The sequence below is a fragment of the Eleutherodactylus coqui genome, chromosome 2 (genome assembly GCF_035609145.1).
Source record: "Eleutherodactylus coqui strain aEleCoq1 chromosome 2, aEleCoq1.hap1, whole genome shotgun sequence".
Taxonomy (NCBI): Eukaryota; Metazoa; Chordata; class Amphibia; order Anura; family Eleutherodactylidae; genus Eleutherodactylus; species Eleutherodactylus coqui.
The window spans coordinates 16197844-16224239 of NC_089838.1; the positions used below are offsets into that span (position 1 = coordinate 16197844).

The window sequence follows — 26396 nt, forward strand, 5'->3', positions numbered from 1 at the left end:
CAGCCGGCACCCCCATTGTATGGAGCAGGATCGACCCCCCCTCCCCCCCCCCCCCCCCAATTTCCATCCATATAAACCCCTAACCTCCATGACGTAAATGTTCATCCTGTAGCATTAAAGGGGCTAATAGTGGATGCAGGGTCTTAAAACACATGTGGTTTTTGATTACCGCATACAGTTTGTATTTTTTAATTATGGTTCAAAAATGCATCAGAAAACATGAACGCAGCCTAAGGGGCTACAGACTAATGAAGTAGTCCAGGAAATGAGTCATGTTTGGCAAGCTTATGCCAAGGGGCTAGATCATATATGTTAATATTTTTGCAGCTGTATGCAGTGTGATTTAGAGTTCTGGTGGGCGGGGGAGGGGGTGCCCAACTTTTGTGCCTGGGCCCTTGAGCCTTGACTATGCCGAGTACGGATACAGGTCATGTGCATTTTTTGAGATGGCAACCTAATCAATAATGTTGAGAGGGACAGAGTGAGCGCGCTTCTCATGAATGCGGTGGACTCATAACTATCATTCTGTTGCCTTCTTTGTTATCTGTTATTGGCATATTTGTTCCGTTTTGGGTTACTAATACATGGTGGAAGGATACACGTGATTGGAATACAAGGCTTGAAGGATACAACTTATTTATCAGAAACAGACCTAAAAAAGGGGAGGAGGTGTTGTGTTGTATGTTAGGAAAACATTCATCTCCACCAAGATCCAAGCTTCAGAGAATGGTAGTTCTGTAGAAACTGTTTGGGTAAGAATACAAGGAGAGAACAACAGAAAGGACACCATTGTAGGCATTTACTATAGGCAACCTGGACAAGCAGAAGATATAGATGAACTCTTTCTACATCAGATGGCCAAGTTCTCAAAGCATGACATGGTGATTATGGGAGATTTTACCGATCCAGACATTTGTTGGGAATCTCTCTCAGGTAAAAGTAATGGGTCCAACAAATTCTTATCCGCTCTTGCTGACAACTTTATCTTCCAAAAGCTAGAAGAGAAAACCAGGGGATCTGCTAATGGACCTAATTCTTACCAACAGGGAGGAAATGGTTGAGGGACTAAGAGTGGCTGGGACCTTAGGAGGCAGTGATCATGCTATCCTTGAATTTTGGATAAAAAGGGGAGAAAGACCTGAAAAGACTCAGACCTCAAGGTTGGATTTCAGAAAGACAGATTTTAATGGACTCAGGAAGGGGTAGGAAGTATGCAATGGCTGGATGATGTTAAGGACAGAAATGTCCAATAAGGTTAGGAAATATTGCGAGATGAGATTAGAAAAAACTTTCTGACAGTGAGGGGGATCAATGAGTAGAACAGGTTACCACAGGAGGTGATGAGTTCTCCTCCAATGGAAGTGTTCACACAATGGCTGGTCAGATATTTGTCTGGGATGATTTAGTGAACCCCCTGCTCACTGAGCATGGGGTTGGACCAGATGACCCTGGAGGTCCCTTCCAACTCTACCTTTATATATGATTCTATAAAATGTGATAGCAAGGCCCATGCTGTCCATCCAATGCTATAGAAGATTCAGATCCATAGTTCTGATTCAATTACAGCGGGGCGGCACTGAAGGGGCAGCAGGGCGGCGCTAAAGGAGAGTGGATGGTGCTACACTGGAGCTGGCAGTGTGCTAAAGGAACAGCTGGTGGCGCTGAAGGAGAGCAGGCGGTGCTACACTGGAACTGACCGTGCTGAAGGAGAGGGGCTGCACTGAAGGGACAGGGGGCAGTGCTGAAGGAGAGTGGGCGGTGCTACACAGGAGCAAGTGGTGCTGAAGGGGAGTGTGAGATGGCTGTGATTGGTTATCCAGCGCTGCATTGAAAGGATGAACCAATCACAGCCATTGTGTCGTGGAAGCGACATTTATGAATTGGCTTAGCCGCCACTCATAAATCCTGTTCATCCAGCGCTGCTCAATTGCGGCTCCTGAGAATAAAGGTAGATCCCGAGGCAAAAGCATGGAAGGGGGCGTGGTGGCCCTGGCAATCATTGGCTGATGCACCCCCTCTGAGCCACCAATCACAGCCAGAGTCAGAAGACAAAGAGAGCAAACAGAAATGACAAACAGAGAAAAGACAGGCGCAGACAAAGAGAAAGAAAGACACAGCGAGACACACAGAGGCTGACACAGCCAGAGACACAGGCACAGAAGCACAGATAGAAAAATAGGCAAAGAAACTCAAAAACACACTTTCCAAACCTTTTATGTTTGCGTAGCGAACATCGGGTCAATTCTTTTTTATCGCATGTGGTGTCAACACTTTCTCTAAAAGAACAGATCGTGGTTGTAGCCTGCAACATATGGATTGGTCCAATTGTGTAACCAAGTGCTTATGGACATTAGGAAGGACATTGAAGACTGCCGTAGACTGAGGGGGCCTTGGAGAAAAGTTAGCATATCATCCATAATATTCTACTCCTATGGAACACTATTTTAGATCCTTTTGAATATCCTGTAACTGATACATATACGTGTTCCTCATTGAACTAAGCATCGTGCTTAGAGATGAGCGAGCATACTTATTAAGGCGATATACTCGAGAGAGCATCGCCATTTTCGAGTACCTGCTGGCTCGTCCCTGAAGATTCGGGGGGGCCGCGGAGGTGAGCGGGGGGTTGCAGAGGGGATCGGGAGGGAGAGAGAGAGAGGAATCTCTCTCACGCTCCTTCCTGCTCCCCCTCGCTGTCCCGCTCTGCCCCCGACACCGCGGTCCCCCAGAACCTTCAGGGACGAGCCAGCAGGTACTCGAAAATGGCGATGCTCTCTCTCGAGTATATCGCCTTACCAAGTATGCTCGCTCATCTCTAATCATGCTGGATCTTATTCATTCTAACCGGTGATCCCCTTTATTTCCTTCATTAAAGCGGTTGTGTCATGAAGTTGTCCAGCAGTCCGCTGTGGATCTGGCTCCTACACTTCCCTGTAGCAATCCAGGTCATTCTTCTTCCCTCATTCCAACTGAGCTGCCTGCCAATAAATATTAGGAGTGAATGTTCTTCTTATATTGTCTTAACTTCTCTTCCTTTGTCAAATATTTTCATAAACTCACAATAAACGGCTAAAGAAAATGCATCCATTGGGTTCCAAGGTCTTACATAAACCTCGTATAGTAAGAAGCAATCAAAAATGTTGAGATCTTCTTTGCCCTGGTCTAATCATATACATTACAAAGTCGTATCTAGTGACATGAACATTAGACTGGGTTCATGAGAAGGACATCTACTGTTCTGTATGTTAGACGTTCTACATTTCCATACGGAGTAAACCCTGGTCTTGTCTTTATAAGAAATCTGCAATCTTGTTTCACTATTTAACTCGGCTTTGCCTTTTTTAGGTCAATGAAATCTACCATGATGAGTCGTTGGGCGCGCACATTAATGTGGTCCTAGTGAGGATAATAATGCTAAGCCACAGCAAAGTAAGTATCCGGGGGTTTATGTTCATTTTAGTATCTGTGAATGCTCTGTGGATAAATAGACCATTTTTTGGACTATTAGATAAAACATATAGTGATATGCTGGTATGTCTAATAGCCCAGAGGCAGGAGGATTTTAGCTCCAACTACCGACCCGTCTCAAACCTCCCCTTCATCTCCAAATTACTGGAACGCCTGGTCTACTCCCGCCTTACATGCTTTCTCTCTGACAACTCACTCCTCGACCCCCTCCAGTCTGGTTTCTGCTCTCTACACTCGACCGAAACTGCCCTTACAAAAGTAACAAATGACCTGATGACTGCAAAGTCGAGGGGTGACTACTCCCTACTAATCCTCCTTGACCTGTCTGCTGCATTTGACACTGTCGACCATAACCTCCTTCTCACTATGCTCCGCTCTATTGGTCTAAAGGACACTGCTCTCTCCTGGTTCTCTTCCTACTTCTCTGACCGCTCTTTTAATGTTTTCTTTGCTGGTTCTATCTCCGATCCACTTCCTCTTGCTGTTGGGGTACCCCAGGGCTCGGTCCTTGGTCCCCTTCTCTTCTCTATCTATACTGCCCCAATTGGACAAACCATCCACAGATTCGGCCTCCAATAGCATCTCTACGCTGATGACACCCAACTATACACCTCCTCTCGTGAGATCTCTGGACCATTCCTCCAAAATATCACCGACTGTCTGTCCGCTGTCTCTAACACTATGTCCTCCCTTTTTCTCAAACTAAACCTCTCTAAAACTGACCTCCTTGTCTTTCCACCTTCTAACCGACCTCCCCTCAACATCTCCATTCCAGTGTCTGGCACCATCATAACCCCCCGACGGCATGCCCGATGCCTTGGCGTCACACTGGACTCTGACCTCTCCTTTGCCCCCCATATCCAATCTCTGGCTCAAACATGCCACATGCACCTCAGAAATATTGCTAAAATACGTCCGTTCCTAACCACGGACACGCTAAAGACACTCGTGGTTGCCCTCATCCACTCCCGGCTTGACTACTGCAACTCACTACTCATCGGCCTCCCCCGTACTAGGCCCGCTCCACTCCAATCCATACTAAATGCAACAGCTAGGCTCATTTTTCTATCCAGTCGTTATTCAGACACCTCTGCATTATGCCAGTCGCTGCATTGGCTGCCCATCCACTGCAGAACTAAATTTAAACTCCTCTACCTCACTCACAAAGCTCTGCATGGTGCTGCACCAGCATACATCGCCTCCCTACTGTCAGTACACCACCCAGCCCGCTCACTCCGATCAGCTAACACACTCAGACTAAACACCCCTGTAATACGAACCTCACATGGTCGCCTACAGGACTTCACCAGAGCAGCACCCATCCTCTGGAACGCTCTACCCCAAGGCATCCAGACAATCCCTGATGCACCGAACTTCAGACATGCCTTAAAAACCCACCTCTTCAGGGAGGCATACCAAATCCCCTGACCTAGTCCCTCGCCCCTCCCTATGGTGCTCCACCCTGTTTGCCTTCTGATAAATGATCTGTACATGAAATTCCCTATTGCCTGTGTTCCCCATGCCTTGCTCCCCCCCAACCCTTGCACCTCCTGTACCACGCCCAACCCATTTGTGTCTAACCCAATGTACCTTATATTGTAATTGTTGTATTGTTTTGCATTTCTCCATGCCTGAAAGCGCTGCGGAATAAGTTGGCGCTATACAAATAAAGATTATTATTATTATAGCTCCGGCTTCACACGACTGGAAGGATTCCGGTGGTGACCCCACTTACAAGTGGTTTTCTGCATTGCGCATGACCGCAGTGGCTCGTTGTTGGTTTTGCATTGTACAGATTTTTTTTTCAATCTTCGTATTTCCTGTGTTGTCGCTTAGTGATGATACGGGTACCCGCAGCCCATACACAATGCTAATTGCATATGTGCTGCAGGTCAGACGGCCTTCATTGACTTCAATAGAGGTTGTTCCCGCCAAAATAGGGCATGCTGCATTTTTTTCCCCCTCCGCTCAGGGAATACACAATTTGTATCTGTGAGTGTGAGTGGAAAACCAAAGGCACATACATGTCTTTCAGTGCTCGCTAATTGCCGCGGATCCTCTGCTCAGACGCTGGTCGCGGGTTCCACATTAGGACTCGGTTGTGTGAAGCCACCTCAGGCCTGTTCTACAGGAGGTTATTTCTAGACATCCGTAAAGCAGACTCGCCGCACGTATTCTGAAACAAGTTGCATTAGTGTTTCATCAGTAAGGCCGCTCGCACACATGTTCACAAAACGCCACCTTCAAAATGAGGTGCGTTTACAGAGCGCTAAAATAGGCTGAAGTGCAGACAGCGCTCGGAAATCGCGGCGCTTCTAACGTTCGAGCGCTGGTTTGCGAAGCACCATTTAGATCAATGGGAGCGTTGTACGGCGATTTAGCGTAGTACAAAGGAGCCGTATGAGAGCAGCCTCATCCAGCCACACACAAATTCATTGGTAGGGCAGAGTGACATAAGGCACAGACATCCTGAATGCACAACTTTTTGTCAGGCTGCCACATTGATGCCTCCACCCTGTGGCGGTCGAGGCATTGGCTTTTTAAACTCCCCCAATTTACGCTCATCCATGAGACCTTCCACGGTGCTGCACTGCCCTACGTTTCCACCTTCCTCTTCATCTACTATCTACCAGTATTCTCCACTCTGCTAATGACCTCAGACTAAATTTCTCTCTAATCTTAATCTCCCTCTCAAGCTGCACCAATTCTGTGGAATGCGCTACCCTAGACAGGTTAATTCTGAATGACCACAGCTTTTTAGCAAGGCCTACCGTATTTCCTTATCTAAACTCTTCTCTGTCTACTCTGCTTCTGTACTTACCCTGCACCTCCCATACACCCCATTGTACCTCTTATTTATAAGAATACGCTGGCGATTGACTCGCACAGCGTTGTGTGTGTAGTGTCCTACGTGTATACTTCCTTATAGTCCACAAGTGTTTGTAAGCTGGGCCCTCACCCTTAGGCTGGGTTCACATGGGGCAGAATTGCCGCAGAATGTCCATGTGGACTTTCTGCGGCACGGACATTCCGCCTGCGGCTTTTTATCCCGGGATAGTCGGCAAAGTGGACGAGATTTGCAAAAATCCCGTCCACGCACTGCGGCCGATCTGATGCGGCCAAGACTCACTAAAATTGACATGCGCGTGTTAATTCTTTCCCCGTTTCCGCAGCGGCCTCCTTTTTTCTCTATGGGGGGAGAGAAGGCCACAGCGGAATGCAGGCAGTGAAGCCGCTCCAAATCCGCGGTGAAAAAATGCAGGTTTTGAAGCTGCATTTCTCCCGCGGAAATCTTGCAGTATTTCCATGCGGTCATTCGGCGAGATTTCAGTTGGCACCATACAAATAAAGATTAATTTGTAGACACAGTCACACCTGAAATGCAACAATGATCTTTACTGGAAGGCGCCAGCAAAGTCAAATAGCCACAGTGGGAGATTCTTACACATTACCAGCAGCTGACAATGGTGGACCTCTCTCCAGTGTATCATCTAGATCTCTTTCCCAATTAAGGGGTATGCTCTTCATGTGAGCCATCTCCTCTGAATGCTATACTCCGGCCTCCAGCACCTCACTGTCCAACTATGTCATGCAGGAAGACTCTTCTGCACCAGCTAACAGTAATGATTTTGCACCGAGGCCCCCCCCCCCCCCCCCGTTAATAGATTTCACAATGATTACATCTCTAGTGCGGCTTGATGTTTTTGCAGACAGTGGAAAGACTTCAGATCCAAAAACAAATGCTCAGACATACACTGATGTTATGCAAGAAAAACAGCTGATTAAGGAACATGGTGAAATCATTAACCGCTCGAAGAGGCTGAAATTGGGGATTTAAAAGTAATTAATGAATACGCTTCATCAGGAGCTCAGCCATTCTAGAAATGCAAGTGATGGTGGAGTCAAACAGACCAAACATCAGAGTGAACCCAAAAAAGTTTCCAGCTGGGATCAGCAAAGGTCACTATTGGACACGCTCTTTAACCCCTTAACACCACAGGGCTTAACTCTGCATCCTAGCAGAGGGGTACTTAACGCAACAGGGCATACAGTTACGCCCTGTGGATAGCGCAAGATTACAAAAGATCCCGTGCTGACCGGCAGAGGGAGCCGGCTGTCACCGATGGTGATCTCACTGCAACAGCGGGGGTGCATCTGGACAGCTCCAAACCCCCGCTATTAACCTCTTACACGCCGCGATCTATGTAGCTAGTGGCATGTAAAGGGGTTATCCATATACTACACATTTGATCTATTGCTTCTCAGCAGTATTTTAGACATGAACATGAGATTCGTATTTACATTATTAGTTACATAATTTTAAAAAAACTACACACGTGGCGCGTCATACTTCAATAATGGCACTGCTACATTTGTAGTGCACACTAAAGTGAACATGACACTTATATTGTGTGGAGAATGCCATAAAACCAACACCCATACAACATTAATGGAATTGCTGGTTTTTTTTCCCCATCCCCAACAAAACCAATATTAAGCCCTGATCTTCTCTGTACCGCTTACATACACCCACTATTGTAAACTGAGATACCAGTAAGACCCTAAATAAAACTACAACTCCATAGACCTTAGAAATGAATACTCCAAAGCGTGCCGTTACCAAATTGAGGTCACTTTTCAGGGAGTTCCACTGTTCTGGGTTCCTTAGAGGCTCTGTAGATGCAACATGGCATCTGAAAATTGCTCCACCAAAATCTGTGCTCTTTCCCATCTGAGCCCTGCGATGTACCCAAACAGCTGTTTATGTCCACAGATGTGACGTTTCCATTGCATAGTAAATTGTGGGGTGCATTTTCTCATATTGCTACCCATGAAAATGAAACATTCGGGACTAAACCTGCTTCAACTTTGTTTTTGTTTTTTTCATTTTTCTTACCCCATTGTTAATAAAACTCTTCACACACCTGTGGGGCAAACGCTCATTACACTCCCTGTTGAATGCCTTGAGGGGAATAGGTTCTAAAATCGAGTAACTTTTTGGGGTTCCCACTATAATGGTACCTCAAAGAGCTCTGCAAATGTGACCTGGCATCCAAAAATTATCCCAGGTAAATCTGCACTCCTTCCTTTCTGAGCCATGCTGTACATGCGAACAGCCGTTTACGTCCACATATGGGAGATTTCTGAACTCGGGAGAAATTGGGTAGCAAATTTTATATTGATTTTTCTCATTTAGCCACTCGTGAAAATAAAAAAATGTGGGGCTAATTCAGTCTGCGTTGTGCTTGTGGTATCACACTTGGCCACTACAATATTAACAGTGCATCACGAATCAACTATTGGTGATCTATCCTGAGTAGGTCCCAGAAAGCCTTGTAATGCACCCAAAGATCCCAAGGATTTTATGCAAATATTAGCAGGCAGGAGACCCTCACCTCAATTCCATTCTGTCAGAACTTTTTTTTGAATGGAAAAAAGCTGCCGGCGGCTCCATTCAAGGCAATGGTCTACCGTCACCCTGTAATTGTTTTTCAGGGAAGGGCTTTAAATATAAGCCGGTCCCTGAAAAATAAGGCAAAATAGTGCAAAAAGTAAAGAAAAAAAACAAAACATACTCACCTTCCTTCAGCTGCCGGGGCTCAGCCGCGTCTTCTCTGCATTGTACTCTTCTCTGCAATGCAGTTCTTTTGAGCAGGCGAGAATTTAAAATCCCTGGCTGCTGAAAGAGCTGCTTGTGATTGGCTGAGGCACTCAGCCAATCATAGGCAGATCTCGCATGTCATTCATTCAACGAGAGCTGCCTGTGATGGCTGAGGTGCTCAGACAATCACAGGCTGCCAGTAGCTTCGTTGAGGGCAATGCGCACCTGCATACATGCGTGTTTATGCGTGTACAGAGGTGCGCACATATGTACGCACCTATACATGTACACACTCATGTGAAACCACCCTCAAGGAGCGCGTCTAGAGGTCTATTTTCATTGAGATATTTTTTGATGCTATTCCATGCTGTTTTGGGCTTCCTTTAGCCAAAAAGTGGATTGCTTCACATTAATAACCTGGTAATATGACCATAAATTGGGGACTCCCGGACCTCCTTGCTTTCTACCGGTATTAAGGTACAGTATCGTGGATGGTACTCTGGATCATTTGTTATGCCATAGGAAGTTGAGTAGTTGTTTCTGAAATTCTAAGATAATTAAGTTTGCAATTGTGATGAAGAGGGTATTTTGAGAATCAACGTCTTATATAGTGCTACTCTTCCAAACCATTTTTTTCAAAAGCACCTAGCTCTTTTTGGAGTGTGTTGAGGTTGTGGGATACAATGTTGATTAGTGGGTGGCATAAATTAGTACCTAAGTAAGGTATCGATTCACCCCAGTGGAAGGAAAATTCTTTTTGGACAACTCTCTTCAATGGTTCCCTAACGCCTATGCCCATAATCTGTGATTTATTAATGTTTAGACTATAATAAGAAGCCTTAGCAAACGACGAGGTAATACTCCTTATGACTCTCAGAGAGCTTAAGGGGTCTGTAAATGTCATCGGTGAACAATCCGATTTTATGTGGCCTGTGGCCAATTGAGAAAAACCCTAACCTCCGGAGACATTCTAACTGTTTCTGCCATAGTCTCCATTACCACTGTGAATATCAATGGTGACAGGGGGCAACCTTGATAAGTTCCATTTGTTATATGGAAGGGTTTGGAAAGTGCGCCATTAACTAGAACTCTTGCTCTTAGGCCTGAATGCAAAGCTCGGATGGCCTTAAGGAAACTTCCCCCAATTCCAAATTTCTGCAGGGTGGCGAAGGCAAACTCCTAATAAAGTCTTTCGAGCTCCTTCTGTGCATCCAGGGCAAGGAGGAGAAAAGGTATCTGCAATCAAATTGAGCACTTTTCTAGTACCATCAGATGCCTGTCTTCCTCTTGAAAGTCCACTTGGTCATTATGAATTATGTTTGGTAGTACTTCAAGAAGTCTCATAGCTAACACTTTTGAATACATTTTAGTGTCAGTGTTGAGGAGTGAAATCGGTCTAAAATTGGTTGGCGATTCTGTTGATTTGTCTGGTTTGTGGATGGTAACGATTAGCTTGTAACATCGTCCTTGGCAATGCTCCTTTGGACATAGCTTTATTAAAGGTCTTGGTTAGTTGTGGGGTTAAGCTGTGGGCAAAGATTTTATAGTATACATTGGAGAACCTGTCTGGGCCCGGGGATTTAAGATTTTTTAGAAGTTTTAATGGTTTTTATAATCTCTTCACATGTATTGGGAGCGTCTAATAAGTGTAAGTAGTTGTCCACAGTGCGGAGTTCAATCTTCTGTAAAAACTCTTTGATAATTTCTGAGTTTGGTTGGCAGATATTTGGATCATCTTGCAGATTGTATAATTTGGCGTACTGAATTCATCTGCTATGTTTTGCGGATGGAATATTTTAACTTTGTCATTATCTAATTTCAGTAAATTTGGGATTTTTGTTTTTATGTGTTTTTTGTTTTGTGAATTTTGCCATTAGTCTTGTAGGTTTATCATATGAGGAGTCGTGTAAATTCTGAATTTTTGTTGTGTTCTTCTAATAGGATGGCTCTCACTGTATTCCTTAGTGACATTAATTCTGCTTGGCATTTTATCTGTGGGATGGTGGTGTAGGATTTTTTTCTGTGTTTGCATTTGGTTAAGAAGGTTGTTAATTTGATCTTGCTTGCGTATTTTATGTTGAGCGCTTAGTTTTATCAAAATTCTTTTGATATACACCTTGTGAGAATTTCAATTGGAGAATGTGCTCACATCAGGGGTAGCATTAATATCAAAAAATTCTTTCAGAGCATCGACTAGTAAAGCTTTATAGCGAGGGAGCCTTATCAAATTCACATTGTTCCTCCAAATTCTTGCCAATTTCTGTGGGAGATTGTGATATTTTTAAGGATATTGAGGCCATACCTATCTCTGAAGATTGTATTACAGGTAAGGTCCGCATATATTATACACAAATGCAGCAAAGACACCCCTCTTGATTGAAATACAAATGTTCACACACAGAAATTTGAAACGTCATAAAAATTCAGAACTTGACTTGTAATAATGTTGTCATCCAATAGGTGGTGCTGCATCTCCTTCCATGTGCAGGTTGAAGGAGAGATAAGACATCATAAAACTGTCCTGAGCTCAGTGGACTGATTTATGATATGACATAGCTCAGTTTGTCTGTTGTTTAAGTTTTGAGTGTAAAACAGTCTCAAATTTCTGTGTGTGAACAATTGTATTTCAATCAAGAGGGGTGTCCTCTCTGCATTTGTGTAATATAGAACAAGCAAAAAGCTCCTTCTGTGCTCTTTTTTCGGGGTCTTGCGATCCAAAAAAGGGAAACTACCAGCTCTCCACAATACGTAATAAAGTATATTTAATTGTACAATTTGTACATAAAAAACATATAAGGGTTTTGCAACGCATTTCGGCACTAATATCAGCGCCTTTTTCAAGCATAAATAGACATAAACAAACATCACTTTATATAGGACTAGCTTACCCGTCGCGCGTTGCTGCGAAGACAGACAGACAGACATTCATACATTCGTTTTATATATCTAGATAACAACCAATCACAGCGCAGCTTTTTTATGTTACCTCAGTGGTATAATATATAACAACCAATCACAGTGCAGCTTTCATGTTACCTCAGCAGTAAGAGAAATAACAACCAATTACAGCGCAACTTTTATTCTGCCTCAGCAATATAAAAAATAGCAACCAATCACAGCGCAGCATTCATTTTACCTCAGCAGTATAATATATAGCAACCAATCACAGCACAGCTTTCATGTTGCCTCAGCAGTATAAGAAATAGCAACCAATCACAGCACAGCTTTCATTTTACCTCAGCATTCTCAATATCCAGCAATTGTCTTACGAAACGTTCGGCGGATGCATCATTTTGTAGTTGAACACCCATCCCATTGCTCGTAATGCCTTTTGTTTTTGTGCTTGAGATGGAAATCAAACGATCTTTGTCTGGGGGGCATAACTGTCAACGATGGATAGTTGTACTATGCCAGTAATCTTCCCAGGAGTGTACTCAACAACTTCCCAATGTTTCATGGTGATTGGATGAATGGCGTAGTAATGCATAAAGGACAGACAGACATACATACATTCATTTTTATATATATAGATGACATCAGGAAGTGAGAGAATTAGATTCCGTACATAAAATTTGCAGCGCAACTTTTATTCTGCCTCAGCAATATAAAGAATAGCAACCAATCACAGCGCAGCATTCATTTTACCTCAGCGGTATAATATATAGCAACCAATCACAGCACAGCTTTGATTTTACCTCAGCATTCTCAATATCCTATTTATGACATAATCAATGCTCGTGCCAAATTTTGTGCTTAGGATTGAATAATCGAGTTGGGACCTATTAACTTTTCCTATTTATGACATAATCAATGCTCGTGCCAGATTTCCCATTTCTATGACACCGGAAAGTGAGAAAATAACATTCTGTACGTAAAATTTGGACGCTAATTCTTTTGTCCATAGAATTGAATAATCGAGCTGGGACCCATTAGCTTTTCCTATTTATGACATAATCAATGCTTGTGCCAAATTTCAAGTTTCTATTACATTGGGAAGCGAGAGAATTCGATTCCGTACGTAAAATTTGGACGCTAATTCTTTTGCGCTTAAAATTGAATAATAGAGTGGGGACCCATTAACTTTTCCTATTTATGACATAATCAATGCTCGTGCCAAATTTCGAGTTTTTATGACATTGGGAAGCGAGAAAATTAGATTCCGTACGTAAAATTTGGACGCTAGATTCCGTACATAAAATTTAGACGCTAATTCTTTTGTGCTTAGGATTGAATAATCGAGTTGGGACCTATTAACTTTTCCTATTTATGACATAATCAATGCTCGTGCCAAATTTCAAGTTTCTATGACATTGGAAAGTGAGAGAAATAGATTCCGTACGTAAAATTTGGACGCTAATTCTTTTGCGCTTAGAATTGAATAATCGAGTTGGGACCTATTAACTTTTCCTATTTATGATATAATCAATGCTCGTGCCAAATTTCAATTTTCTATGACATTGGGAAACGAGAAAATTAGATTCCGTACGTAAAATTTGGACGCTAATTCTTTTGCGCATAGAATTGAATAATCGAGTTGGGACCCATTACCTTTTCCTATTTATGACATAGTCAATGTTCCTGCCAAATTTCATGTTTCTAAGACATCGGGAAGTGAGAGAATTAGTGGCAATGATGGAAATCGAACGATCTACGTGGGGGGTCGTAACCGTCGACGACACTCGCGCACGTGCCATTTATCATAGAATATTTGTACTATGCCTATAATCTTCCCAGGAGTGTACTCAACAACTTCCCAAAGTTTCATGGCGATCGGATGAATGGTGTAGTAGCGCATAAAGGACAAACAGACAGACAGACAGACATACATTCAATTTTATATATATAGATTACTTACATTTCATGAGGACGGACTCAAGGGCCTGACTTAGTTTGGTAGTTGTCCCTGTTCTCTTTGAACCAGTTTAACCCAGGGTTCCCAATTCTTCTTAAACTACCTCATTCTGCCCTGCTGATGCGTGGATAGCTCCTCATAAGACAAGTTCAGTGCTAGAATATCTTTCAGTTCCTTAATTTTGGGAATCAATGGGGTTTTCCACTTTCTGATGATTAGGAGTCTCGCTGTGTGAAAAACATGGCACGCGGTAACCTCCTGAGCTCTGGGTAGACTTTCTATATTTAGTAGGAGTAGTGCTAATACAGGGTTAAACTGACAGCTGGAGAGACCCCCACTTCTCCACATCCCCTCCAACAGTCAGGGAAAAGATTTTTCCCCATCTGAGATGGGCGCAAAGGTGTGAAATACCACCTGAATGGTTTTTGATATTGTTCCCAGTGGCAAGCAGAGGCTGTAGATTTGTAAGACCACTTTGATGCCTTACTCCACTCCATGAAGGAAATCACTTTGCTGAGATCATTTTCCCAATTCAGGAGCTATATCATTTTTTTTAGATGGTTTGTGTCTGTGAGGAGATGGTAGAGAGAGTTTTTAGTTGCAGGAGCTCACACACCAGTGTTTGTATGGCTGTGGAGGCTTTAATGTTCGTTTTTAGGTAGTTGCTGATTTGGATGTACGTATATATTTCGGAGTCTGGAACACCACAACTATTCCGCAGCTGGAAAAAGAAGAAGATACAGTTTCCCTGATACAAATCGGTTAACGTCATCTCATCTCCTCTAGGCCACTTTTTTAAGGAAAGGTTGGGAATTAGTGAAGCCTGGCCATGTAGGTGGGTCCTCACTGATGCGGATGTGCTTGGTGATTCACTGTTATGAGGGGTTTGTGGATCCACTACGTTGTCCTACCAAGTGAAACCACCTGGCAGAATAGACAGCTGACACCGAGGCAAAGACAGCGCACAGGCTGAAACTCTGTACAAAAGACGAGAACGGATCTGGCTAAAATATTCCTTACAGGGAGATACCCCTGTAGGTGGAGAGATCCAGGCTGCCTTTCCTATCCCTGACTCCTAACCTTCCCTACCTACCTGGTGAGGATAGGAATCCAGAGCCAGTTGCACCAAGCCAAGTAGATATGGAGGAGTGGACGTAAGGTGAGGGCTGGAGACAGTCCCATACAGAGACAACAGACATAGGGCATAGACCGCAAATAAGAAACCAGCAGCAAAATACACAGAAACTTGGATTCACCCAAAGACTCGGTATAATCCGGCTAAGCATACACAGGGAACTAGATACAGACAGAATCGCTGCAGCAGCAGCTCGCATGTAGGAAATGAACAGCACTACCTAGCATTCTGGGAAAGGTCTGGGAGGGATAAATAGTAGGATAATTACAAAACACCACTAGCTGGGTGGACGAGCCAGACACAGTAACCCTGTGAATCCTGGAAGAAACAGAAGCAGACTCAAAAGGCAGGGCGATATCTTCGTCTGCTAGACCTAACATTCACAGACCGAACTTCACTCGTGAATAGCTGCAGCCACTGTCCGGGAGCCGCTAGGCAGGACATAGGGTTCAACTGATGAGGCCAGTAGTAAAGCTGGCCAGATTTTAGTGTGTGAAAAGGAGGCCTCCTATAGTGGGCCAGGATTTGTTTGCATCAGCATAGCACCAATGTTTAATTTGGTTTAGGCAGTGTGAAGGCAGTATAATAGTGAGGGAAGTTGGGCACTTCCATTCCACCTAGGCATAAGGGGGTCTGGTCATTATGGAGAATGCAATTCTAGGCTTTGCTCCATGCCAAATGAAATCATTCATCTGGCGATGGAAGGCCAAGAAGGTAGAGTTAGGGATATATAAAGGGATAGAGCGAAGATAATATAAGATGCGTAGGAGAATTAACATTTTATAGAGGACTATTCTGCCCATCGAGCTGGGTTCCAGTACGACCAGTTTGTCTAATTCTTTTTGCAACGAGGTCAGCAAGAGAGGAAAGTTCGTTGGAATTATATCATCCATGAAGGGGTAGGGAGGATACCTATATATGGGATAGCGGTGGGGCACCACTGGAAGTTATAATTATTTGTTAGGAACTCTCTATTCCTATTTTGCAGATGATGAGCATTCGCATACAATTTATTTGTATTTACTTTATAGTAGGATCCTGAGCTGAATTGTTGAAGAGTAGAGATGCGGGAATTGTTGAAGAGTTCACATGCAAGAAAGAGCGCCTAGGGTTAGAAAGTCATAGAATGACATCATCTGCAAACAAAGGGATTTTATGCTCTGTCGTACCCTGTATGATACCTGTTGTTATTAGTGGGTTAGTTCTCATAGGCTCTGCTAGGGCCTCCATCACCATGGAGAAAATTAAAGGGGAGAGTGGACATCTTCGACGACCCAGATAAGATGCCATTGGCCAACACCGAAGCTGGCGGACTGGAGTATAAAGCTAAGGTGGCAGACAAGATCGGCCCTCAAGGCCAAATTTACTCAGTCTGTTGCATATATCCCAGATTGATTAGCCACCTCATTCCGTCAGGGGCCCGTCAGCCTCTCGTGAATCCTACCTGGTCATTTTTAATCACCTGAGGGAGAATAGGGAAGAATCTAGTAGCCGTAACTTTGGTGTATCGTTAATGTCTGCGTTTAATAGGGAAATCAGGCGGAAGTTGGCAGGGTAGTCAGGGGATTTACCTTCACTAGGGATCGATACTTTTGCTGTTTTTAGATTTTCAAGTGATATGGCACCAGTTTGTAGAATCTGATTTGGAAATGACTGAATGTGGGAAATTAAGGTTTTCTTAAATGTTTGTATCTATTCATTAGAAAACCCACCTGGGCCAAGTGCTTGACCCGATTTCAGTGAATTAATGACATGCTCCAGTTCCTCCAATGTACAACTTGCATCTAGATTCTGGAAAACATTATGCAACTGGATGGATGTCAAACTTGATTTTGTCCTATAGGTATCATCCCCAGTTCACTGGTCAGGTTGAACGCACCAATCAATTGCTGGAACTGTTCCTCGATCACTTTGTATCCTCCTAGCCGGACAGATGACCATTCTTTTTGCCATAGGCAGAATTCTCTGCTAACAATCACATCAATCAATCCTTAGGGGCAACACTATTCTTTTTGGTTATGTTGGCATCCCCGAGTACTGCTACCAGTCTCCTCCTCCACAGATGTAAATCAGTTAATCACTGTTACTGTGAGTTCCTGAAGATCTGGGATCAAACTAAAACCTCACTCCTTCATGCTGCTGATCTCATGAAAAAGGCTGCTGAGAAAAAGAAGTCCTCCTTAGTATTTTCCTGAGGACCTAGTCTGATTGTTCTCGAAGAACATTAGCCTAGGGGTGCCATCATTGAAATTTTTTACCCCACATCCCGGATTCCATTTTTTTGGAGCTAATCTTATAATGAATATTTTTGTATTCAGATTTTTTTAAAATTTTGGTATAATAAGAACAGTACTTTGACAGGGTCACACAGAAATGCTAAAATATCTTCCCTGACATGCAACTCTAATGCCTATATGATTTTTCTTTTTGATTTTGTAGTCTTCAAGCTTAATTGAAATTGGAAACCCTTCTCAGAGTTTAGAAAATGTATGCCGTTGGGCTTACCTACAACAGAAACCGGATACGGAACATGCTGAATACCACGATCATGCAATATTTCTTACAAGACAAGAGTTTGGCCCCTCTGGAATGCAAGGTAAAGGGGGGTCGTTGTCCATTATGTAAACGCAACAATATGACAATAAAAAAAATAAATGAAAAGTAATCGAAGTTGCATAAGATATGCTTTTCCAGCGTCTGCCCGGTGGGACTCTCACTGGGTACTTTTTGCTTCGGGTTGTTTTTAATATTGAAAATGCAATGGACAGATGTTAGATTTCAGAGATTGGGCACATTATTTGGCCTTTTGGCCCAGTTCTGACCTTTAAGGGTATGTGTGACCTTTTGTGGTAGCACAGGGTGCAAACTTTAGGGATGAGCACCAGAGTTCCTATAATCTGCCCTTCCTGCCTAATTCCCCTACTTACTAAGGTAGCCATATACCGAGTAGGGGATTGTGCAGACTATGCGGGCAGTAGTCTAGGCCAGATACGTGTTCACTGTGGCTACCACCTGCGCTTTCCCCAAAATGGTGGCGACTGCAAGTGGCTAAAAACTACTCGTAGTCGTATAGGGATGATATTAATTAATTAGTCGTGACACCAGTCCATGGCAAGGCCCGAGTATGAGGCACCTGGGTATGGACCATGTTCCTGCCATGTACAAAGTTTTTAAGTATGGTTTGTTGGGGGTTGTAGCCCCTTACCCTGGAGGTGGTGTAGTACTCGGTGTAGTACTCGGTGCAGTGCAGGAGGTCTTGGGTGAGAAGAAACTCGGATGAAACAATACAATTCACTGTTTGTTCACAGTTCTTTTTATGCCGTTGACCTGTAAATTCACTTTTACATATATATCCTCTGTGGAGTTTGAGGATTGGAGAATTTTTTCTTACTTTCATAGATTTAATAGCTTTCTCCTCTATTAACCCCTTAAGGACACCCCTTATTTTGACCATAAGGACGCCACGATTTTTGTGGGATTTTCATCTCCACTTTTCAAAAGCCAGAACTTTTTTATTTTCTGCTGACCTAGCTATAGAACGGCTTGTTTTTTGCATTGCGAACGATATTTTGTATTGGTACCATTTTTGGGTGCATATAATGTATTGTAAAACTTTTTATTTGTTTGAGAGCAGGGAGAGAAAAATTGTGCCATTGTTTGTTTTTTTTTGGTATTTTTTTACAGCGTTAATCATGCAGCATAAATGACACATTACTTTTTTTTGCGGATCAATACGACGATACCAAAAATAGTATACATTTTTTTTTTTTAGGTTTTTCCACTTTTGCACAATTAAACCCCTTTTTATTGGAAATGATGATAATTTTTACATGGCTGCATTCAAAGTCTCATAACTTTATTTTTTCATGGACAGAGCTTTGTGGGGGCTTGTTTTTTTCCGTGATGAGCTGTAGTTTTTACTTGTAGCATTTTGGAGTACATATAGCTTTTTTGATCACTTTTATTACATTTTTGTGAGGTAAAACGAACAAAATAAGCATCTTGCCTCCATTTTTTTGTTGTGCTGAATAAAAAGTGTGGTCAATTTATAGTACAGGTAGTTACAGACACAATGATACCAAATATGTGGAGTGTTTCTTAAATTTTATTTTTTTTATACAAGTAGGGAAAAATTAGCAAAAAAGGGGGGTTTTTTTAACATATTTTTTTTTTACACCATATTTTTTGTTTTTGTATACTCTTTATGTCCCTGAAGGAGACCTGCACCATAGCAGCTCTGATCGCTATAATAAAGGCATTGCAAGATTTCTATACTGCAGTGCCTTATCACTTGTATTAGCGATCACAGGCAAAGGCCCTCCAAGATTGCATGATATGGATTCGATGACATCACAAAGGGAACTCCCTTTCCCTGTAAACCCTTAACATGCCGAGATCTACATAGATTATGGCATGTAGGGGTTAACAGCGGGGGTCGCTTTCCTTATGCACTCCTGCTATTGCAGTGGGAGGCCAACTATCAGAGAAGAGTTACCAAGATGGTAAGCGATCTGCAAATCATTTCCTATGGGGAACGGTTAAAGGGTCTGGGAATGTTTAGCTTGCAGAAGAGAAGGCTGAGTGGAGATGTAATAGCTGTCTACAAATATCTGAAGGGCTGTCACAGTGCAGAGGGATCAGCCCTATTCTCATATGTACAAGGAAAGACTAGAAGCAATGGGATGAAACTGAAAGGGAGGAGACACAAATTAGATATTAGACAGTAAGGAGGATCAATGAGTGGAACAGGTTACCATGGGAGGTGGTGAGTTCTCCTTCAATGGAAGTCCTCAGAGGCTGGACAAATATCTGTCTGGGATGATTTAGTGAATCTTGCTCTGAGCAGGGGGTTGGACCCGATGACCCTGGAGGTCCCTTCCAACTCTACCATTCTATGATTCTATCAGTAATAGCCGGCTCCCGCTGCCAGATGGCATGGCCTTGCTTCTGTTCTGACGCCACCCACAGGGCATAAGTGTATGTCCTGTTGCGTTAAGTATCTCGCAGCCAGGACGTACACTTATACCCTGTAGTGTTAAGGAGTTGAAAACTCTTTCTCAATCTTCTATAATCCTCTTTCTCTATCCTTCTAGATATATAGAATCCTTCTTATATCTTCCTTTTCCTAATACAATCTTCTTTCTATATTTTTCTTCTGTAATCTACTTTCTATAGCTTTCTTGCTATTATATTTTTTTCTACACCTTTCCTTCTCACAGCACTATAAACTTCTTTATCTTACTTGATCCTCTCTCTTACTCCAACTTCAACTCCAACTAACTGTTTTTCCTGATTGAATCCTAACTGCCATCCTGTGCGGGACTTTTTCCTCCAATCACAGGCCTTTTTTCACTGTCACCCCACTGTCTGCCTGCCAATCCTAAAGCTGTTGCCATCCAGCAGAATGGCCAATGGGGCCAGGGCAGCTGACAACCAATGGGGAAACAAAGTAGTTATCAGTCAAATTGTATTTAGCCCTTTCTCAACTGGGGTTCTCCTACCTACAAAATCCTAGTATTATAGACACAAATTAAAGATACATGTGCAGTGTCCGAGCGAGACGCACCAAAGATGGGAGACAACGGAGATTGCAAGTTGGATGTCATGGGTGGCTTCTGCAATCTCTCCTGACAATGGCAGCAAAGTTGCCCTACTTCGTCATCGCACAGTGGCACAAATGATATATATATATCTACTCTTATGATGAACTGTGATTTGTCATGTGACGCCAGTTATTCATCCAGGACTTCAAAGGGTCAATGGTGGAATTAATTTGACATGAGTCCTAGTAGCTTTTGATTTTGTAAACTGGAAGTGCACAGTTTTACTTAAGCTTGAGTTTTGCAGTACAGCAAAACAATGGCAGTCTTGTAGAAGCTTGGAAGAGCAAACAGTTATGTAGTAGTACAACACTTTGTGATACAGTTGAATTTGGATGAGACAGTTTTCTCTTCAATGCTCTCTCTATTTGTATCTAGACGTTACACATTAGAAATTCTCACAGACCTAGTTATCTATTGGGCTTACTGGAAGTTAATTTATGCAGTTGTTGAAGTTGAAATTCAAATGGGCCTCTTTTCTATGCCCTGGCTTTGATTTCACCGGGTTGTATGTAACTCACCATTTTAGTGGAACGGGTCCCAGCTTCTCTCCTCCTCAATGCTAGTAGACTAGGGAGCTGGTGAATAACGTGTTGTAGCTGCTTGCTCTGCTAGTCACGCTCTACTTGCTTTGCTGGTCCTCCTACACAACCTCCTCCAACTCCCTGTGCAGACTGGCTCCCGACTCCCCTTCACTTCCTGTCTTGTTCCTGCACTTTTTCCTCTACTCCTCCCCCTCAGCATACTGGCTCATACTGGAGTTTCCCGCTCTAAACTCTCACCATCCCCCTCTACCAATCAGTGAAGGCATGACATCCAGCCAATAAGCAGCCAACTGTTGCCAAGTTGCAGGCTTAGTTTGTAGAAAGAAAGGGGAAAACCAGGGTTTTCCAACGTACGGCACTTTCCATGTCTCTTAGGAGCACATAGCAAAGTGTGACAGGACTAGGAATGTGTGGCTATTCTGGAGGACCCTCTGGGCAACTACACATATATTAAAATGTAATGAATTAAAACCTTTTGTAGTGCCCACTCTGGGCTACTCCACCTGCTCTCTTGGCTAAGCTAAGCTTGCATGTATTCTTATTGGCGAGAGAGGAATAAAACATCCGATGGCAGTTTGTCTCCCTTGAAAATATTGTTCATGTTGAAACCTAACATATAGGTGATGGCTGGGGCACCTCCATCCACGTTAGATGGTTGGCAGGTTTAACCAATATTCGTAAGTTCAGCTTTAAGAGCAACTTTAGTTTTGGACAAGTGATCTGTCAAGTTTGAAAGATTTCCAAAGGGCAATGTCTACAGATCTGTGTAAGTGCTATGTAAGTTCACATTTTGCCTTTTAGGGCTCCTCTACACGGGTGTATTTATCATCAGTGTTTTGTGAGCCAAAACTAGAAATGGGTAAAAAATACAGGAGAAATGCAAATCTTTCCCAATACTGTCTCGCTGTATGTTCCACATCTAGTTTGAGCTCACAAAATACGCCGTTATGAAGTAGCCCTTATTTTGTTTTTTCCACTGCCGATTTTTGCAGTGGAGTCACAGCAGCTGCAAGTCATGAGAGCACTGATATCATGAAGGAATTACTCTAGCATGGCGAAGTGCAACATCTCGATGTGTCATGGATTCCTCAAGTGGATGAAAGACACCTGGAGGTATGTTAAGCCATGCCATCTGGTTAGCCACCCACAGCTCTGTAGTATCTAGAGATGCAGGATAGTGAGTGCAAATGTACCTCTCCACCACATCCCATTAGTGATCAATTGGGCTCATGTTGGATGAACATACAGGCCACACCATTTGTAGGAACTGTCCAAAATGTTCTTCAAACCAGTTCTGGACAATCTGGGCCCAATTACATAGTGCATTATTTTGCTGGTATATCTCATCATTGTGGAGGTACATTAAGTTCTTGAAGGACTGCAAGTGGTCACCAAGCAGTGAAACATAGTGGGCGTTGGTCAGTGATGTATTTAGGCAGACCAGTGGACCCAACCCCACCCATACCAGTATGGAACTGCCATCAACCTGCACAGTGCCTTGTTGACAACTATGGTCCATGGCTTAATGGAGTGTGCACCACATACGAACCCTGCCATCAGCCCGAAACAATTGATACCATGACTCGTCAGTGCACTCCACATGTTGCCAGTCCTCCTCTAGGAACCTTACAAGCCCAAGTGAGGTACTGTGATTGGTGCCGTGGTGTTAACAGAGGCGTGCTCTGGTAGGTCTAATGCTCTCATATCCCATGGAAGCTAAAGAACACTGCATTGACCTGCAGAATATGTGTGGGGGGCCTCCTGCATTGAATGTGTATGGATTTTCGGCAGATGCTGCTTGTCTGTTTGCACTGACAATTCTAGCCAGATGCTACCGATCACGATCATTAAGCATCTTTAGGCGTCCACTGTGCTGTCTACTGTTTGTGGTAATGTCTTCTATGACGTTTTCCTGGTACATACATGACACTGTGGATTTCAGAATGTTAAATTCCTACATGACTTTGGAAATGGAATGTCCCATCCGTCTGGCACCCACTATCACTCCTCATTCGAACTCTGATATTTCACCTTGCCAAGAAATCAGAGTGCTTAATAGGTTCTGGCAGAAACTACAGTCACAGAAAGGAGAACCTAAAACATAACTTTTATTAGTATTTGATTAAAAAGAAAAACACATAGCTGCATTAAACTCCAGTACACTAAACCCATGAGCACACAAGGTTAGTGCGATAATCACATTTCGCCCACAGGTCATTGGCAGTATAGTATGTTGATGAATCTAAAGACCCGTCCACACTATGTGAGTGAGAGTTCTTACAAGACCACCAGAAAAAACTTATTAGTCAGTTGGTCAGCTGAAATATACGGCTCCAGTGTGCACACAGAGAGATGAATGTGGCTTATTACCCCTTAATGCTAATAGTTCTAGTTGAGGTGCCAGTTGCCTTGATGGTTTTTTTGTTTGCATTAACCCTAAGTGAGCCAGCCCACTGCTGCAGCAACCTAGCTGAATATGATCTTCTTCTAGTTCAATAACACTACCTGGAGTAGATTATTCCTGTTGCCAGCTACTGTTGGTGAGATGCTGAAATGAACATTAGTAGCTGATGAGGTTAGAAAGCAGTCCAAACACTGAATAGGTAATCGATGTCAGCATTAGGATACAGCGGAACATCCAGCCATTGGATTCTTCCTATCTTCTTTCTGAGTTCATTAAAATCTGCCTTTCTGAAATCCAAACTTGAGGTCTGAATTTTCTCAGGTCTTCCTCCCCTTTTTATCCAAAATTCAAGGATATCATGATCACTGCCTCCTAAGGTCCCAGCCACTCTTACTTCCTCAACTATTCCCTCCCTGTTGGTAAGAATTCGGTCCAAGATAGCAGATCCTCTTGTTTTCTCTTCTACCTTTTGGAAGATAAAGTTGTCAGCTTGGCCATCTGATGTAGAAAGAATTCATCCATATCTTCTGCTTCTGCAGGTGGCCTATAGTGAATGCCCACAATGATGTCCTTTCTGTTGTTCTCTCCTTGTATTCTTACCCAACGATAGTATGTGAGCTCGTTGGAGACCCTCACCCCTACTGTCTCCCATCAACTGATTACTACATGTAACCGTGGTTTGGTTTCTGTTCCTCCTGTTCTGTAGGCACTGCAGAATATGTTGGTGCTATATAAATAAGGACTATTATTAATAATATTATCATCCTAGCTAAGGATGTTCTAAAACACTCCAAACATTAACTAGGTAATGTCAATGTCAGTGTTAGGATACGGTTTGAAGACTCAACTCTATTCTGTACTGCATACATGGAGTATTTCCTCAGGGGGTTTAGTCATTTATTGCCCTAATAAGTAGATAGCTATATAGCCATGATGTTCAGCTGTTACCTGGAGGATAATAGTGAAGCCGCGGGCTGAAGCTCGGGCTTTTGTGATCAAAACGCCGCCCTCCTCAATTCTGGAGACTCATCCCTACCTGCCAATCGAGGACCGAGGTGGACTTTCATTAGGATAATGTCATCACAATACTAGTAGGGGAGGGGGATTCAGTCTGCAGTATTGACAGCCCTCAAGAAGAATGTTACCTCTAACACAAGTGAATACACGTTTGCAGGGGGCATGTATTGCCTGAGGCATATCAAAGCAGACCCTTGCTTAAGCCCTTTTACACCGGACGATTGTCGTTCTGGTTTTTCCGGCTCCTGTGCTTCCGCAGGGTTTTGAACGATTATTGTCTCGTATGAAAGCATGCAGAAACTAAATGGGTGAGAATCATCAAGTCGTTCAGTTTTTAGCATGCTTGAAATTCCGAAAGACCATCATTCAATGTAACATCAGTCGGTCGGTACTCAACAGTCACTGCTTAAAGTGGGTGTAGAGAGGCGGGGGGAGAGCGGGAAGAACTCTCCTCCAGCCGCCCCACCTCACTGCTGACCTTGCTGTGAGCGATCCAGCGATACTCACTCCCATGTGAAAGGCTTTAAACTGTAAATACACAATCGTGTGGTTTCTTGTCCACCTGCTCGAGCCGTATGTATAGTCTTGGACGGACTCTGTATAGTAAGTGATGGATAAGCAGGATTTTTGTTTATGCCTGAAGTTAAGGCTGTACTTTGTTTATTTTCATGCTTTCTAATAAACACAGGCCAAGCCTGTATGGACTTTATCTTCTGTTGTGGTCTCTGACTGTCACTCAGACTGCAACCCCGCGCTCTACCTGAGCTGACTGTCTCACACACACACACACACACTCACACACACACATATACACTACCGTTCAAAAGTTTGGGGTCACCCAAACAATTTTGTGTTTTCCATGAAAAGTCACACTTATTCACCACGATGCGTTGTGAAATGAATAGAAAATAGAGTCAAGACATTGACAAGGTTAGAAATAATGATTTGTATTTGAAATAACATTGTTTTTACATCAAACTTTGCTTTCGTCAAAGAATCCTCCTTTTGCAGCAATTACAGCATTGCACACCTTTGACATTCTAGCTGTTAATTTGTTGAGGTAAGCTTGTGAAATTGCACCCCACGCTTCTAGAAGCATCTCCCACAAGTTGGATTGGTTGGATGGGCACTTCTGGCGTACCATACGGTCAAGCTGCTCCCACAACAGCTCAATGGGGTTCAGATCTGGTGACTGCGCTGGCCACTCCATTACCGATAGAATACCAGCTGCCTGCTTCTGCTGTAAATAGTTCTTGCACAATTTGGAGGTGTGTTTAGGGTCATTGTCCTGTTGTAGGATGAAATTGGTTCCAATCAAGCGCTGTCCACTGGGTATGGCATGGCGTTGCAAAATGGAGTGATAGCCTTCCTTATTCAGAATCCCTTTTACCCTGTACAAATCTCCCACCTTACCAGCACCAAAGCAACCCCAGACCATCACATTACCTCCACCATGCTTAACAGATGGCGTCAGGCATTCTTCCAGCATCTTTTCATTTGTTCTGCGTCTCACAAACGTTCTTCTTTGTGATCCAAACACCTCAAACTTGGATTCATCCGTCCACAACACTTTTTTCCAGTCTTCCTCTGTCCAATGTCTGTGTTCTTTTGCCCATCTTAATCTTTTTCTTTTATTGGCCAGTCTCAGATATGGCTTTTTCTTTGCCACTCTGCCCTGAAGCCCAAAATCCCGCAGCCGCCTCTTCACTGTAGATGTTGACACTGGTGTTTTGCGGGTACTATTTAATGAAGATGCCAGTTGGGTACCTGTGA

At 43.3% G+C, this 26396-nt stretch overlaps 1 protein-coding gene across 1 annotated transcript in view; it reads left to right on the forward strand.

Annotated features, from left to right (window-relative positions):
- Positions 1 to 26396, forward strand: part of LOC136611133 (A disintegrin and metalloproteinase with thrombospondin motifs 2-like) — a 238633-nt gene that overhangs the window by 76321 nt on the left and 135916 nt on the right. The window contains exons 5-6 of the mRNA XM_066590415.1: positions 3346 to 3429; positions 17497 to 17653. Of these exons, the coding sequence (XP_066446512.1) occupies positions 3346 to 3429; positions 17497 to 17653 (241 nt within the window). The remainder of the gene's footprint in view (positions 1 to 3345; positions 3430 to 17496; positions 17654 to 26396) is intronic.